Below are 17,743 nucleotides of genomic sequence, written 5' to 3'. Positions count from 1 at the left end.
ATGAGGAGAGAAACTAAAGTTTTCAGCAAGAATACAAAGAGTAATAAAAAAAAAAATTTGGGGAGAAAATGAAAAGCACCTGTGCATTCAAATATGACAAAGAAGTGGATATTAAAAAAATACTTCCTATATCCTACATCTTAGGGAGAGCTAATGTTTCTCACACTTAAGGCAAGATTTGTTGAATGCATCAGTTTAAGAATGGCTCACTGAAAGGCATCCCTTGTTCCCAGCCGTGCTCAGTCCTTCCTTCCCACTATTCAGTGTTAAAAGCTGCCTAGTGCCAATACAAAAGCCTCCTACCAGGCCCCATTTTCCTTTCTCAAGCAGTTGGAAATCTGACCTATATAGCACCTGACCCCAAAGAACATCTGTTCCCAGAAACTCCCACTCACTTTCTAACAGACCCATTAGTTAATGAGTAGTTTACTACACTAGCAGTGTAAAATCAGTACCTTAAGTATATAATTTACAAATGCAACTAAATACGCTTCAAAAAATGAAAGGAAAAAAAGTAAAAACACTGGACAGCTTTGTGTTTTCTTCCAGCAATTTAACCACTGCATAACACAAGAAAACCCAAAGAAACCTGTGCTTAGAAGCCAGTGGTTAAGATATAAAATAGCAGCAATCTCTAGGGATGCTCAAAGAAACCTGTGGGCTTTACCACACAATTCATGCTTCCATGCACATACAGAACCTAGGAATTGCCATAATGAGGAACTTAATTGTCATTTTGGTATTCAGTAAGGGACTGTGTAGTGCATCACATTTATAATGTGCTTTCAACAGCAGCTCTTTATCCCCAGAGCCTTCAGAAAACTGTCCAGTCTATGCCGTGACACATGTGGTATTGCAAGACAATGCAATAGAATTATACTATCCAATCCAAAAGTTCTTCCCCAATACACAAATTTACATCATATACAATTCCCCAATATACAAATTTATAGTTAAAGTTACATTCCTGGCCCCAGTGATGTCCTACATAGAATTTCAGCATTCAAAATTCCAGCCACCTGAGCAACAGCAGGGCTCAGACCTCATACATCCATCTCCACCTTCTTTAAAATAAATAAGATACAGCATGAAATCTCAAGATACCATAAAAGCCAGTTGTTTCAGAATTGAACCCCCCCAAAACTGTTCTTTCAGGATGTACTCATTATACATACATGAGCTCTTACCATATTAAGAAAGAAAAATTCACAAAATAAGAAGCTGTGTTCCTTTCCTTTATTATGATGTACCAATACTTTGCATACAACATGCATTTATTGCTTATTGACATTATTGCATATATCAAAGGGAAAAAAAAAATCAGCCAATATAATTTTATGCAAGCTCCTAAACTGTTCAAACAAAATACAGAAATGCTTTACAATATCACTGAAATGCTAACAAAATAATTTAGATGCTTTCTTGTAATAAAAAGTAAATTTAAACCCATAATACTTAATAATTCACTTTGCTATGATGGATTACTTTTATCACCAATCTTCAGAATTGTTATAGTGCATGTTTAAGTTCTTGTGCCATGATAAGGATTGCTACTCCAATCAGGTCACATTACTAGTTGAATTTAATAATGTGATCCTGACATTTTGTGACAGTATTAGAATTTACTGCAAAACAGATTGTCAAAATTTACCAGAAATCAGTCTAGCAGAATCTACAGTTTTCATCCTTGCTCTGCACATAACTTAGATAAACTCATCAAGTTTCTTCTTGGATAGATTATATAAACATTTTCGAATTACAGCTCCATTACTTATGTCTAACTTGTAACTCATTTGTTCCAAAAAGGTTTTGTAATTTGATTTTATAACAGGTTAGCTGTGCTTATTCTACATAAATAGGTATCTGTCAATACTGAAGAAAACACTGTTTGGTAAATGCATGCTAGAAACAAATCCAGGACATTTGGATGTGTGCATATTAAGTGTGCAAATTATATAGCCGAGCTCATGATTAGCCCTTTTCCTCCCTTCCCCCTATGATTTGATGTTTCTTGTGAAACTGGAATAGGATTACTATAAACAAAACCACATTGCATTCAAAATTTTGTATTCTGTATTACAGCTTAGTATTCATATTTAAATGTTGCTTTCAAACCTAGCAAATTTTTAAAAATACCAAAATTTAAAAACTTAGAAGACAATTTACATGCAACATATTCCATTTGGGTGCAGATTCTCATATACTTAAATATTTATAGGCTCATAAAAGCACGTCCTGTCCACAAGACAAGTACAATGTTTGACATCCCACACATAGATTAAAGATACAATACAGAATATTTTATTTGCTTTTATATTTTCAATTTCAGTAAGTAGGAAGTTACCAATAGCACACTGAATCATTATGTGGTTGATACCAAGGCATGCTGATCTCTTCGTACTTCACTCTCTTACAGACACTTCTTTTACTCACAACTAGGTTTAAAATGTATATACTTCGTACTAAACAGATGTCCTCTCAGTGCAGGACATCACACAATGAAAGTGTTCTCAGAAGAAATTTTGCCAAAATATTTCTTATACCAAACAATATGATTTAGTCTTCATAGCTACCTTCCATTCTTTACTGAGCTATAAAGTGCTTGGTTATTATAAATAGAACAAGACTTTGAAAGGAGGTAGCTAATAGGAATTTTAAATGGATAAGAAACTTTACCAGGTGTTACCATCTAAAAGTATGACTTGATGTTTTATCCCAGATCTCTAAACAACCCAGGCAGCACGTATTTCATCTTCTCTGCCATAAAAACAACTTTCAAGTTGCTTTCAGAAAATCCTAAGAACTTCACCTAACAGAGATTTTATCCAGGTTTGGATGAAGGTTAAAAGTTCACAAATATTATCACTATTTCCACCTGGCTGCCATCAATCAGGGTATCAGCAATGAAGTACCGTTCTTTTTCTGCCTGTATTCCGTAGACAGAGAAATCTGACCAGGAACAAACTTTCCCTCATGGAGTTCCTTGTAGCCAGATAATGCTGTTGTACAGTAGGGTATTAAAATATGAAAGGGGCTTGCAATAGTTTTCAAAGTCTTCTACACTTGCACTTTTTCAGCTGAAAATTCTAGTCCCTTTCTATTTGCTTCATTGATGGCTTTCAGCAGCAGCCAACAGCACACCAGACCCTAAGCTGGAGTAATTGTCAAGCAGCCCTTTATTTTCCTGACTGGCTCAGCAGAAGCATCACAAAACAAATTTTCAGACTTCTCTATTAAATGGTCTTTTACATAAAGCTTGTACATACATATGCTTAAACACACACAAGGTCATGAAAAAAAGACCTCTTCATACAATAATCAACAACTGGTATTCCATTTTATCCAGCCTGAAAATTCTAAAGAATAAAATTTCATTTTCCATCGCAAACAGAGACACAAACACCTAAACCTTTCTGCTATGTATCTGTCTGCTGACAATATTTGAAGCAAAGATGGAAGTAATTCTCTTCCAAACACTAACTAATTTAACTTTTAATAAACTTTAGTACATAACTTGGAATTGTTAAGAATTTATATATGAAGCCAGCCTCCCTCATCTTCCTGTGCATATATTTCATTATTCAATGGATTATATTTTTTAAGCAATTAAGTTATTAAATTATGGAGCTCACTCAAGATAGCATGTATTTATAGAAGTAGAGTAGGCTTCAGAGATGTAATTCTTACCACTGAAGAATTCACACAAGTAACCCATACAGCATCCACTGAAATCCACTGAAACACTCTCTGAGAAAATGAGTATTTGAAGTATACTTCCTCTCAGCAAGCATTGATTCCACAAATCACTAACAGACCACCAAACCTACCATTCTCCTGTAGAGTTCTGAAAGTGGTATTTACTCATCTTTTGATGAAAAATTAAAGCCATAAAAAAGGGAAACTTGCATTTCTACATACAGCCTAACCGGTACCAATAGTCTGTCCCATGATCAGCACATTATTGTCACCTGGTATTGAAGAATGGAAAAGAAAAGAAAACCAAGCTATTTTTTACAAGAGTCTCTCCCTTCCATTTGATATGCCCACAGAAAAGACACCTGGTGACATGCCAAGAGTCTGCTTTTACAATGCATCTGTTAAAAATAGAAGTTTTAAGCCACTAATAAGATATTACATTCAAAAGCATTTGTTATGATGCTAATTACCATGCATTTACTTTTTTGCATAAAAAAGCAAAGACACAAGCCTACAACATTAAATTTTAGCAATATTTCACCACATTTTTAAAATTAATAAAGTGCAATTAAAAATGGGTGCCACAGCTATCTAATTTGCTGTATTATAAGCTCTTAATGGCAGGTAAAAAGTGCCCTATATACTGCTGTATTCAGTACATCACAACTTTGCTGCCTGTTTACTAAAGTCTTTGCTGAAACCACAGCTGTTAATAGGTTTTTTAATAAGAAAATTTTCTTCTGATGCATCAGGACATAACTGTAATAACTTTTAAAAAAATATAAAATTTAGAGCTAATGCATTGCAAAATAGATTTTTAATTACACTAATTTTGTGCAGCAATCCAAAATACTAGCTGTTCTAAAAGAATTATCCCACTACCCTTCAATCCTGGACTGTTGGCTAAAGTGTAGTATGCAGAGTTTTGGATTGTTTTTTGTTTCTAAATCTAGTTTTAACATCAATTTTGTTATAGCTTGACTTACTTTTTTTTCTCCCTATCAAATACAAGTCTATCTAGAAATGGAAGAAGTAGACCATTTTAATGAATGGCCTCCACTGACAACAAAATATTTAAAATACTGAAATATTAAAATCAATGTAAGAAATTATAAATTTCAGAAACTTTTCATGAATTATCACCCTACGAGTTTCTCCAAATCATCTTATCAATTTTTCATTCTACTTCCCTAAAAAGAAAAGCAGATTTCTATTTTTAAGCATACTTCTCCAAAACGTTTGAATTTACTCAATTTTAGAAAGGAACAAGCTTTTACAAAACTATTAATCACAGGGATCTAGTGATGTAAAAAGTGAAGAAAAGAGTATTTTGCATCAGGTATACTGAAATCACATTTTAAAAGATACCAGGTTCTGCAAATGAGCATAAAAGAGAGTCTATTGCTTTGAGCTCTGTGGATTTACTGGTGCCCAAAGGAGGCACTGCACTCGCTCAGATCATACAGCTCAAGAGATGAATTGTTAACTCTCCCAAGGCATAAACAGATCTTTTCTCCTTGGGCTGTGAAGTGTTCATAACCACAGGATCCAAATCCACAAGTACTGGCAATCCTTGCTATCTCCCTCAACAAGGCAGGATTGGGAAACTTTCAGAAAAAAGCCTGCCAAGCTGAGCAATGGAACTAGGCTTTCAAAAGTGCATTTTACACAGGTCCAAACAATACTCCCAGACAGCATTTCAGCTGGGGAACTAAACTCATTGCAGCTGCCTTGGCTGGGAGGCATTTCAGCCTATGAAGTTCTCCTGGGTCTGACATGCAATTTCTGGATGAGGGGAGGACCTAGTCCCTCACCAGGGAGGACTGCACGGGGCACTGGCACCTCTGACTACGGAGGGGAGAGTTCATGTCACCCAGCTTTGTCAGAGGGAACAGGACTAATCACCCTACACAGGGTAAATATGCTACTTTTCTGTTTAAAAATAAATTGCTTTATCAGATTGCTACAATAATCAGGTGTTCACTGAAGTCGCAGTGAAAATGGACACTTTTACCACACCTACACCAAGGGAAAAAACCACAAGGTAATCAGTCACAATTCTGGATAAAAGAAGTAAAACAAAACAAATTTACACAAATATAGCTCTCAAAATAATTTTAAATAAAACATGACTCAGAATTTCCTCAAACTGTATTACAAATGAGATTTAGGACTATTCCTAGATGGTGAGATTCCTCTCTGATGACCTCCAAGCCTTCAAGTTCACAGACAGAGTAACTGACAAATGTGTAGTTTAAAACAAACAAACAAACAAAAAAAACCTGTGTCTACAGAGGTCAACTGTTCCTTCTACAGAATTACCATACAGTTTTAGAAGAGTTTGGCACAGTTAATTCAAGAGTGTTCTTAGTCACACCTCGGATTTCTGACTTCATTAACATGGAAAATGTGACAAAAACCCTCAACAATTCATATCAAACAGGTCATTTTTGTGATAAAAGAAAAAAGTATTACTTAAAGTTACCCATCACATATACAGAAGATTTTTATATCTTTGCAATTAAACTTTGAATCCAAATAGCCAATGGTTAAAAATACTCTGAGAAGAACTACAGCACTTCTCAAAGGTAGTAGCAGCAAAGGAAAGAGCACTTCAGTAAGAACTATGCCATTTCCACACATCATCTACCATATTAACTTACAAAAAATGTTCCATGGGGAATTTAGAAGATGTACTATTGCATATAATCTAGGACAGCACATGGGAATCCTTCCCATCAATGGGAGAATTTTAACAGCTCTTAAGATATCACGTGGTGTTATAATACAGCATTTTAGATAAAATTATTTCAAAATTTCCCAAAATGGTTTGCATTCATATAAGGCAGAACAAAAAGCAGTAAAATACTTCATAGAATCAAAGCCAAATTTTTAGCTTTTCTTGCAAAAATTAAAAAGTTGTCAAGAATGAAATCTTGATTGTTATTCCTAGAAGAAAACATAGAAACGTGCCTGGAAAATTGCACCATATCAGGAGTTCGGGGAATTTTTCATTTTCTAAAAAAACAGATATGTCAGTTTTCACTGGATTTATAAAACATTTTAATCAGAGAAACCTGAGAGAAACACTTTGAACACACTGGTGGACAATAAGCAGTAACCAGTCTGCTCCTTTCTAATTTCTGATGCTTGCAACTGCTTACAACAGGCATGTGGAGCTCATCTGTGTGAGCTTTTGCTTTTATTCCTCACTGGACAGGATCCGCAAAGCGTGGCCCTGGGCGTGCAGGCAGTGTGGCTAGGGAAAGAGTAAGGTCAGTACAGAGGTAATACCTTGTTTCCATAATAGGAGCATTCCATGGCAGAAATGTGCACTGTTTCAGTGAACCCAAATTATTTTCATAGCAGAAATTTCATTTATGTATGATTTCTAGGCAGATTTTCCATTTCTATGAGTTTTCGCCTCCTCCTGTCCAATAAGACAAATGACCTTGTAGCATCCTTTTGCAATTTTGACCATCCACATCACATTCATAATATCCAAGACAACACTTGAGATCATCCAGGCGCTCTGGGCTGCAAATCCTAATCTCTGGAAGCCCTCTGTTCCAAATGAAGAGATGACGTGGCTGTAATACACAGGCATGACAGCAATCCTCACCACGAAGAACACAACTGTCATCAGCACACCATTGATGATGTTGGCCTTTGAAGATTTGGGATATCCCAGTACTTCAAAAAACCACCTGCAAAAGAAGTGTTCACAAATACCAGGCAGACTTGAAGCCATCTCATTAAAAGTATTTTACTTCAAGTTTATTTTTAATTCATCATGTATTAATTGCTTCTACCTTTATAGTTTCTAAATTATTGCACTTTGTCTTGGCTTAGTTACAAATCCTTCTGCTTGGCTGCACTTTTTCCCCACCACTTATGCAGTGTAGGAGATCCAGTATACTGCAGAATAACACACAGAAAATCCTGATATGAATTGTGAACCAGCTGACAACCCATACGCATTTCAGTGACTATTGTGTAATAAACAATAATAAAACTATATTTTAAAATCATAAAGACATATTTATTACTTGCTGTTATAGTTTATACCAACAGCAGCTAAAATTCTCTGTCTCACTGAAAGCAACTCTAAACTTGCATTTGGATTTGGTAATGCAAACAGAGCTCTAATTTCTTGTAATTGGGATTTTCTGTCTGCTTCTGTTCAGCCCAAAAGCAGAACATTTTCAGAACCAGACACTGGGAACTCTTAATCGTGTCACAACTTGGAACGTTACCCAGTGAAAAAAGATAAATCTAAAAACTGCCTCTCCATCTACTGCTGGGTCATAAATGGTTTTTAAAAAAGAATTCTTTCATATTTTTTCCTAGATATAGAAGACAGGCATAACTTATCTATTGCCTAGCACACAGAACCTGAGGGTTGAAAAAGGAGCAACAAACTTGTCTAATCCTTTGTCATTCACACTTAAACCAGAATAAACAAGTAAAATTTGTGCAGCAATGGCAGGTGGGACCAGAGCAAAATAACTTAAATCACTGTATTCATAATTGGGGATGGGGAAGAGAATGAAATAATCAGGTTTTCTCCAATAAGATATAAGGCTAAAATGATTTAACAAAAAACCAGTTCTAAACCTGGTTTTAAAAGTAATTTTTAATTTAATTACCTACAGATTACAACCTAGGTAATTATAAATACACTAAGAAGATTTTCCAGACATCCAGCTCTAACAGAAATATTCTAGAAATTCATTAAGCATGCAACTAGGACAATTAAAATCCAGGCACTCGAGGTGGCAGTCCAGCCCGGAAGCAAGATGCCTCACCATAGAAACACTTACTGACATGAAGAGAAAGACCTGACATGTTTGGTCAGATTAACAAACAAAGCTCTTACTTTCAATGATATATACAATGCAGAATCAAAAATTAATGCAAAAAATTGGTTTTCAAACATACTGCAACGTGCCAGTATAGGTAATTGGCATCTGTTTAGGAACTTCCCTTTCCCAGCAAATTTTAAAAAAGTCTGTAAATAATAGTTACCATTACAATTTTATCTGCCACAGTTCAGAATTAATTACATAAATGCTGATACTAACATTAAAAGATCTAAATGCTTGGCATGGAGACAACCTCCAATTAGAGATCCCTAACAACACAGACAGGAAATACACAGACAGTTCTAAGATTAGAGTATCTTTTTATATTTTAATAAGAGCTCTTTTGGTAGGCTAAAAATGCAAACAAGAAACGTAATGTAAGTCATTATCATTATCCCCTACTTACTGTCTTAAGGGTCTGATTCACTTCAAATTTAATGGAAAAAAAATCATGCACTAATGAGATGACATCTCTTAGTGCAAGGGACTTTATTATCTCCTGCAGCAATTTCTGCTTTTCTGAGAGAGTGCTAAATGTCAGTATTCAAAGACCCATAATCTCACCACGGGCATTTTAAAAGTATAAAATTACTTTTAAAAGTATAAATTACTTTTAATAGCCAGACGTACCACAATTCTTTCTAAGGCCACAGTCTGAAAGGTAAGCATCAGTGTAGGAGCTCACATGAACCCAGGATGACATCCTATCTTGATAGAAGCTGGGACAACAGCCATTCACTAGGACATGAATATCAATATAAACCCTTTTTTCATTAAGTTTGAAGAAGTGTTTATTTAGTCTTTAGTTTCTCTGTGCACACAGAGCACAGGCTACAACAGACTGGTATCTCCCACTCAACTGCACTGGGGCAGAGGAGAGCAGCCTCTGGAGAGCTCCATTATCCCACCCTGTCCTCCTGTGAGTTCGAGTTTACCAAACTGATGCTCCAAAGGGACCACAGCACAATCTTTTTTACCTGTAAGAGCCCTGAGGAATGCTACAGTGTCATAAAACACTTCAGATATTACAGTCACAATGCAGTAATGGGCAATAGCCTGTCTGCAGGAGGAATACAGTTTCTATTTGCCTTATCCTTTCTTTATCAGACATCTAGAAAAGCAAACAGATGCCACACTTGTAGAAGCAGTAAAGCAGAAATACACCCCGAAAAGCATGGTTAAGAAAAAGGCATCTGATACACTGAAAGTCCTCATCCTACCTTGCAAAAAATTGGAGGAAGAGAAGACTGCAGCCCTGCTCTGTACCAAAGCCCCTCACCTGAGGTGAAGTCTTTGTGGGGCAAATCCTACCCCCAGCTGCAGCCTGAAGGCTACAGAGTAAGGGGACAGGCCACCCTCCCCACAGCACCATGAAACTCCAATGACAGCTTTCCCCTTGCAGCAGTACAAGGCATTCTCAGCCTCCTTTTCTGATCAGCAGCACATCAAGGAAAAACACTCGAACCAGCAGCCAGGGCAGGCTCTGAGCTCTGCAGGAGAAGCTTCAGCCCCTTTCTTGTCTAAATCACAGGTGTGAAGATTAACCATTTCAGATCTAGTTAAGTGCTCAAAATAAATTGCAGAACTATTTTTGAAGGCAAATAAAGAATATACATTTATATTATTCTATATATTAATATGCATATATGAACATTGATCTACATGTGTGGAATACTGGAAAATAAACTTCAAATTATACAGGCCAATGCAATTCCATTCTAGGATTCTGATGACAATATTATCTTGCTTCATTTCCTCGTCCATGATACAAAGAAAAAACATCCATATTGAAAATGGCTTTATTATAAAAAATAAATGAATATACAAAAGTTTAAAAAGAATATTTTATTTGTGAATTTTTTGTCTGGTATTTTCATAAAAAGCTGGCATTTCATACAAATCCTGGTCTAATCCAGAAAGGAACTGGGAGATGAATACATTACTGTTGCAGCTGTAACAGCAAACATTTTCATAGCAAAAAAGACTTTCATATAGTAATCCTTAATTCAATATATATAAATTCCCTGCCAGCAGACATTGGACAACTATAAAAAGACTTCCTAAGTGACAGAAATAGCAATGCAGATTCAGTTTTAAAAGAACTCTGGAAAACCTCCCTAACCACTTACCGCTGATTGACAAAAGGAGTGGAGAACTCTGCAAGGAGACGGAAGTTCCCAAAATAAGCCAGCAGACCTTTGCTCTGGTTAGCAAAACAAAACAGGCATACAAAAATCAACAATGTAGATGTGAAATTGTCATTTGAGTCTTTAAGTATACACAGAATGATACATCATTCCAACTTCTTTATTCAAACTGAGTTGCCAGCTGTGGCCACCTTTCCTGCACTTTCAAAGCAAGTTTTTTCACAAAAGCTGCAATTTTCCTTCAGGACATCTCCAATCAGTAGCTTCTTACTTTAAATAAACCTTTATAAGACTTACAGTTAAATGGCCATGAAAAGCTAACTAGAGAAGACTTGCACAAGTAATCATAGATTACTAATTACCATGATAGCATTACTGTCTGAAAGAATTATAAACATTTTTGATTTTTCAAAGTTTAAACAAGGCCAAACAGAAACACTTTATGCTGAAGAAAAATCTCCCTGCATTGCTGTAGGAACATATTTTGCCAAAGCAAAGACGAATTCCCAGCTCCAATGTGACAGCAGGGAAGGGCAGAGGAAGCCCTTTCTTCCCTCCTGCAGAGGGCAGGGGCAGCCCTTGCCAGCAGCTCTGCCAGGTCCCTGCCGTGCCCCTGGGTCGGGAACAGCTCCTCCACCGGGCACATCTATTCCACATCCCATCTTCCTCTAGGGATCCCATCTTGAGCTCTTTCCTCTAGGTGACACATAGTATCCATTTACACAATTGCTGAGTAAGCAGCAGTTTGCAGATGTAGAGATTAAAAAATTGGGGGGTTTTAATTTTTTAGGTTCCCTGAACAACCTATGGAGTGGGTGTCACGATTCCTCTTTCCCCCACCAAGCAAGCTAATACCCACTATTTCAAGCTTTTCATGTCAGTTTGCACTACACCAAAAAGAAAATCTGTGTGTTTAACCAAATTCTTTTTATCCCCAAAAGGCAATTTGGAAATAACATATTTAGGGGTGACTTTCTCTGAAGACAACAGACTGAGAGCAAGACACTGGCACCCACAGGCAGAGCTATATCCACATAGAAATAAATGCTTTTAAAGAAGCTCACACTAATATTATGCTTTCTGTTTCCTCCAGAAACAGCTAATGAATTTTCTGCACAGAGGATTAGCTTTGGTATTTTCATTTATTTAATATTCAGCTCTAATTCACTTTCATCCATGATAATAATAGTAAATTTAATTATCTTCAACCAGAAACAGACTATTTACTTGACAGTGTACTTCAGCCCCTTTAAACCATGACATGGGAAATCTGACAGTAATCTGGCATCTCAACACTTTCAGCATTATAAGCCTAGGATTCACACAGTAGGCAGGGAAGACATCATTAAGGTTGGAAAAGACCTCCAAGATCGAGTCCAACCATTAACTGTGCTCTGTGTGCTCACCACTAAAGCATATCCCCAGGTGCCACATCCACACACCTTTCAAACTTCCAGGGATGGTGATTCCACCACTTCCCTGGACACTTGCCTGACCACCCATTCAGTGCAGAAGTTCCTCCTACTATCCAAACTAAACCCTCCCTGGCACAACTTGCAGCTATGTTCCCTTGTCCTGTCACTTGTTACCTGGGAGACAGAAGCAGAACATAACCACTTAAAACCATTTCCTTCTAACTTTCCAACTAAATATTCAAGCTTGTGGTTTTATTTAAAACCCTGTTCTATAATCAAATGAAAAACCCTTCTGTCAAAGTCTCTTTATAGCAAAAATTGAGAAAAGTTTTTAATTTCAACAAAGTTACACATTTTTGTTGGAGTGTAACATTCAAAAGTCATGCATTTACCATAAATAACTGATAAAAACATTTAAAACAATGATTCAAAGTATAAAACAATGATTCAAAGTATAAGTATGCCTTTCATTAACCAGTGAATTTTTTTAACACTAAGCAAGTGAGGTCTATAAAAGCCATTTTTTTTATCTCATCTGCTTATGTTACGAGAAAACACAGCACTTACCAGTACAAAATAGTAAGCATACAGAGCTGCCAAGTGATGTATTACAAAATATTTGTCACCAATTGCCTTCCAGTAGTAAATAATAAGCAACAGATCTACAAGAGAACAGAAATAACTATAAAGAACTATTTATTATACAATCATTGACCTCAGAATAGCTTCTCTACATTTTAGAGATATACCAAGATATGGCATCAGTAGAAACCCTCTGAATTAATGATGTCTGAAGAGAACATCTTCATCCTAAAGACTTTACTTCAGTCAAAGCATTAGGCAACAGCATTCTCCCAACAATTTCCATAAATGATTACTTTCCACATCAATGGAAGTAGAGATGCAGTAACTTTAGCCAAAGTATTTTAGAAAGAAAAGGTGGAACCTGAATCTCATAGTGGCCTCACACTTGTAACCCCAAAAATCCGGAACATACGACATTAAAAAAAAAGGTAGGTCTGCAGGGGGCATAGCAAACATACAAATACATGCAACAAATGCAGGGATCTATTATGGAGAACCTTTGAATCAAAAAGTAAAGTGTATTAGTAAACTTGGAACCAAAACTATTTTGCAAGAGGCATTTGGAATAAGAAGCATATTTGCTTTATTAAATTCCAATTTTCTAATTACTGCAAAAGTGGCATAGCAAGTTAGTGTTAAAAAGAAAGATTTTTTTAGTTGTTTTTTTTAAGGTTTATTTTATGTTAAAACTTTCTTTTCCCATGATGGTCTGAGAATTCAGAGGATCTTGTTCTCTGTACTGGAACAAGCAATTTCTGTGCCTACCTTCTGCAAATGAGTACTTTGGACCCGAATATTATTGACCAAGGTTCCAAATCAAAGACTTTACCCCTGTGCCTTTCTAAAGTCCAGAGTGTGCCTTGATCTCTTTTATATTAGCTATCCTCAGGCAGGGCTCTATATCATCTGACATAGCTGCTCACTTCCTATTAATAATTAAACATCAACTATACAGGGAAGTGAGACAGAATGAGTGGTCAGGTTGAGATGCCTGTTCAAAGGCATTCATTAATTCATAATGAAAGTTTAATGTATAATTATTCAAAAATAGATACTGATTAATTTAAACATGGCAGCTGAAGCTATGAAAAACCCCAGACACTTAAAGTAATGCACAGTTTAGCTGAATAGGCTGTTCACCAGATTATCACTTCCACTGGATTGAGAAATCCAGTATGAGATAACCAAGTGTGTGGCCTAGTCTCTGATCAGAGACTTCATCCTAACATGAGAAGTTTTCACTGAAAATAGTCCAAGTCACAAGTTTTTCGCTTTGATAAGCCAGTATTATCCCCACACAACATAAAAGAAAGCTCCAAAGCAGTTTGTAGCAAAATTCCCATGCCAATTTTAGTTGACAGAGAAATTAAGAACATAAAACATATGCAGAAATAAATAACATACAAAATAAATAATTGCCATATTTTATACATGGCTGAATTTTGGCTTAAAAGAGACTAAAAGATGGGCAGGCAGAATCCATTTGCCTCAGCTTGTATTGAAGGTTACTAAAATTCTTCTGCCAGCCTTCTGAGGTCACAGGAAGAAACACATGATAGAGGTGATACGAGCTGTAGGCACCGAGAGGAGAGTGAAGGGCATTGCTCTAACACCTTCTCAACTGGCCAAAGGACAAAACTGAGCTGGAGCTGGTGGTTGCACATCAAACCATCACAAAGCCACACAGTGGTACTTCTTCAGTGCTTGGCGAGATATTCCACCTTTCACATCCGCTAGCAAGGTGCTGTGATTTCACCACAACCCACAAATCCATTAGCAATTTTAAAAGCCACGGTACAAACTGTATCATATATGCACATACCACATCTTCACCACAGTGGCTCAGGATAAACATGTAGGTATAGTGACTCAATCTAAATAAACAGGTTATGCATGCTGTATACATGTTGCATAATTACCAGAAATGAGGTAGCCTGTGGTAATAGCAATATTCAGCTTCACAATTGAAGGGTCACCCCTGTAAACACACCAAAAATACATAGTTACAGCCTATCTGCAGAGGACATACACATCTCAAACACAGTGCCCATCAGGGCACATTATTCTTGGCTCATCAGTAAGAGATTATGCAATCTAGTTAAGAAGGGTTCTAATCACAAGTGAATTCCTTTTCCACCCAAACACAAGACACCCACTAACTACCCTAATCAGGATCAACCCCTGCCTCAGCACAGAAACTGCCCCAAGAGCCTTGCTAGAGATTTGAACTGAAACCCAGCAAGTGCTCTGAGCTGGCTTCTCAGGAAACCGAGGGTAAAAGAGAACAGCCCAGTCTCTGTCTCTTAGCCCTTTAACTGACACTCTGTGTCTCCATTTTTGTTTTCTGCCAATGCTAAAAGTTTGGTAAGAGTGACAAAAATATCTTGCTCAGCTGGTGCTTTTCATATTCATAATCAGATGGATGTTTATAGGGATAAACAGAGTAGAAGGACACAGGAAAGGAATTATTTGCCAGTTCTCTGGAGCCAAAAAACCTTTGAGCAGAAATGCTTTTCAGAGTAGTTTTTACACCTTCTATCCCTTCCCTTTTGGTGCCAAACATTCAGCAGGCAAAGCTCTTAGTAGCACACACACAGCTTCCGTTCCTCTGGAATATTCAACAAACCCAACCTTGTGAATACAGCTCCAGAAAGGGAAGCACCCATGTTACAGCAAGCAACGTTTGCCCTTCTCTCCACTGTCCTCTGTGCATTCCTACTTTGAGGAGTTTGGTAAGCAAGTCTTTTTTTCCTCGGCACAAGGATTGTAACTCAATTTTTAAATTAAATTGTGCAACTAATCTAGCTATGTTTTGTGTAAATATGAATTGAGCTTCAAGTGACAGGTCAACAGATCCATACAATGTAGACTGCTCAAGACAAGCTGTGAAAGCAATCCTTGTTGTAAACCCTTCCAGAAGAAAAGGAACCTAACTGTGCTTACAGCCAACTCCAATACAAAGTCTGCCTCAGCCAGAACACAGTAAAATGCTATTACTTAACTATTTTTTCTTAATCCTATTGGAATGGAGCAGTGGGAAGAGATTTCCTGTATTATTACAATCTGATCACTAAATTGTAAAGCTTTCTTAGTGTCTAAAACTAACTGTTCCCCCTCACTGAGAGGGTAGTTTACAGGAAAATAAGACTCATAAAACCAGAATTCTGCTGTTAGGTGAAGAAAAATCATTACTAGGAGAGTCTGGAATTCACTCCATCTGTTAAGACTGGCCATAGACATTCTTTTAAATACAGCTTGAAATGGGAACATTTTTCCATGGCTTCAAAACTTGATTTCATGATATGTGGTGGGCTGAGTGCTTCTTTAGGTTTAGACAAAGAATATAGACAGATATGTTCTCCTAACTTTAGCAGGAGGCATAGAGACCTCATGTTAGAGCTCCAAGCTGCAGCAGCAGCATCACAGCTAAACTTCTCAGGGGTCCCAACACACTTCAGCACATGACCACCAAGACTAAGCCTGCACTCCAGAGCCTTCAAACCTCCTCTAGGCTTTCTAAACCAACACTTCAACATATATGGCTGCACTGTCCATCTGTCACATCCCTTCAAGAGGAGTCTATGTCAGAATCCCAAATTATTCTCAATAAATAGAGAACTTAGGTCAGGAAGTCTGGAAAATTTTAGACTAAATTCTATCTCCTTGAATGGAAGGTGCAATGGAATTAATGAGCCCTGGTGTCTGCAGGCCAGTTTTGATGCAAGCAAGAGCCCAGAGTAACAAACAGGGAGTGATTTGAATAAGCAAATGGGAAGAACTATCTCTTTGGTGATTGCTAAGAAGGTATGTGGGGCAAATGAATTACACATGAAGATGCACGGGCAGACAGAACAAACAAAAGTCCATTCGACTGACTTTCTTCAAACTTCGTTGCAGATATAGAGTCATATAAAATGCTGATCAAACATCAAACTGGAAAAACTGTAATGACTATGAAGTGAACAGTCATAGGAGTTCTCCTATGAAGCTACAACTTAATCCACTTATTTACATTTCTCCCTCTCCTTATCTGATCTCTACCACCTCCACATTTTCTACCATGTGATTCTCACCACCACAAAAACAATTTCTACACCATCTATCTTAGCCTCTAGTACATACAGAAAAAAAAGGAAAAGTTTTTTGAGAAGTCCTAGACCATCAAAAAATGTCACACACAACACTGATGCTTCCCTGGAGCTTACCAACGCTCCAGTCTCTGTTATGATCTACTGTATCTATTTTCAGGCATTACCTGACAGTAATACCACATTCTCTCTCCATTGAACCCAAACCCTTTGCAGGGTTCAGTGGAGAACTTTCACACAGATATACACTATCCAGATCTACTACAGCTTTTCAATTCCACTTTAAAATTATCACTGTAAATAGCAGAGTTTCAGTCACACTGACTTATAGTTACAGTTTATTCTTTAATAATTTGCTGTTTCAAATCAACTGCTTCTAATTTATCTATTCCACTTCACAGAGACACATTGAACTAAGACACTAATACTGACACAATAGCTATCAAATTTTCAAACAGTACAGACAAAAATGAACACATCACAACTGCATATTTTAATGGAAAATGAAACAATCATTCAGCACTTAATACACTGCAGGATTCTTTTTTTTTTTTTTCTTCTCAATTATGTTCTTTTACTATGAAACCATAACATGTATGTAACACAAAATGTAAAAACCTTACCAGAGATGGTCAGCATTAACAGCATCATCATACAATAAAATGTAAAGGCAAAATCCTCCAACCACCAAGGCGTGGAATGTGGACACTGTCCTGAAAAAGAGATCACAGTCACAAAGAGGTACTGCCATTCACAACTTCCCATGCTGTGCTTAAGGTAGGATGTATCCAAAGGCATTCTCTACTGCCTGCAGATACTTCTGTGGGAGACAATCATCTGTTCCCTATGCTACATCCAACCCCTTACACAATGACAGGTGGGAAAAAACACTCAAGAAGAAGGAATCTATTAGATTGGAGTGGGATTGACAATATTAGATACAAAGT

At 36.9% G+C, this 17,743-nt stretch overlaps 1 protein-coding gene across 4 annotated transcripts in view; it reads right to left on the bottom strand.

The window, feature by feature from the left end:
• Window positions 1-1,222: 1,222 nt before the first annotated feature.
• Window positions 1,223-17,743, bottom strand: part of TLCD4 (TLC domain containing 4) — a 40,232-nt gene continuing 23,711 nt past the window's right edge. For all 4 annotated transcript variants that reach the window (XM_059854301.1, XM_059854298.1, XM_059854300.1 and 1 more), the window contains 5 exons: window positions 17,420-17,509; window positions 14,628-14,686; window positions 12,691-12,785; window positions 10,691-10,764; window positions 1,223-7,403 (listed from right to left, as the gene is read on the bottom strand). In XM_059854301.1, coding sequence (XP_059710284.1) covers window positions 7,088-7,403; window positions 10,691-10,764; window positions 12,691-12,785; window positions 14,628-14,686; window positions 17,420-17,509 — 634 coding nt within the window. In that variant the 3' untranslated portion in view covers window positions 1,223-7,087. The remainder of the gene's footprint in view (window positions 7,404-10,690; window positions 10,765-12,690; window positions 12,786-14,627; window positions 14,687-17,419; window positions 17,510-17,743) is intronic.

The sequence above is a fragment of the Haemorhous mexicanus genome, chromosome 9, assembly GCF_027477595.1.
Source record: "Haemorhous mexicanus isolate bHaeMex1 chromosome 9, bHaeMex1.pri, whole genome shotgun sequence".
Taxonomy (NCBI): domain Eukaryota; kingdom Metazoa; phylum Chordata; class Aves; order Passeriformes; family Fringillidae; genus Haemorhous; species Haemorhous mexicanus.
This window is presented reverse-complemented; position numbering and strand designations above follow the sequence as displayed.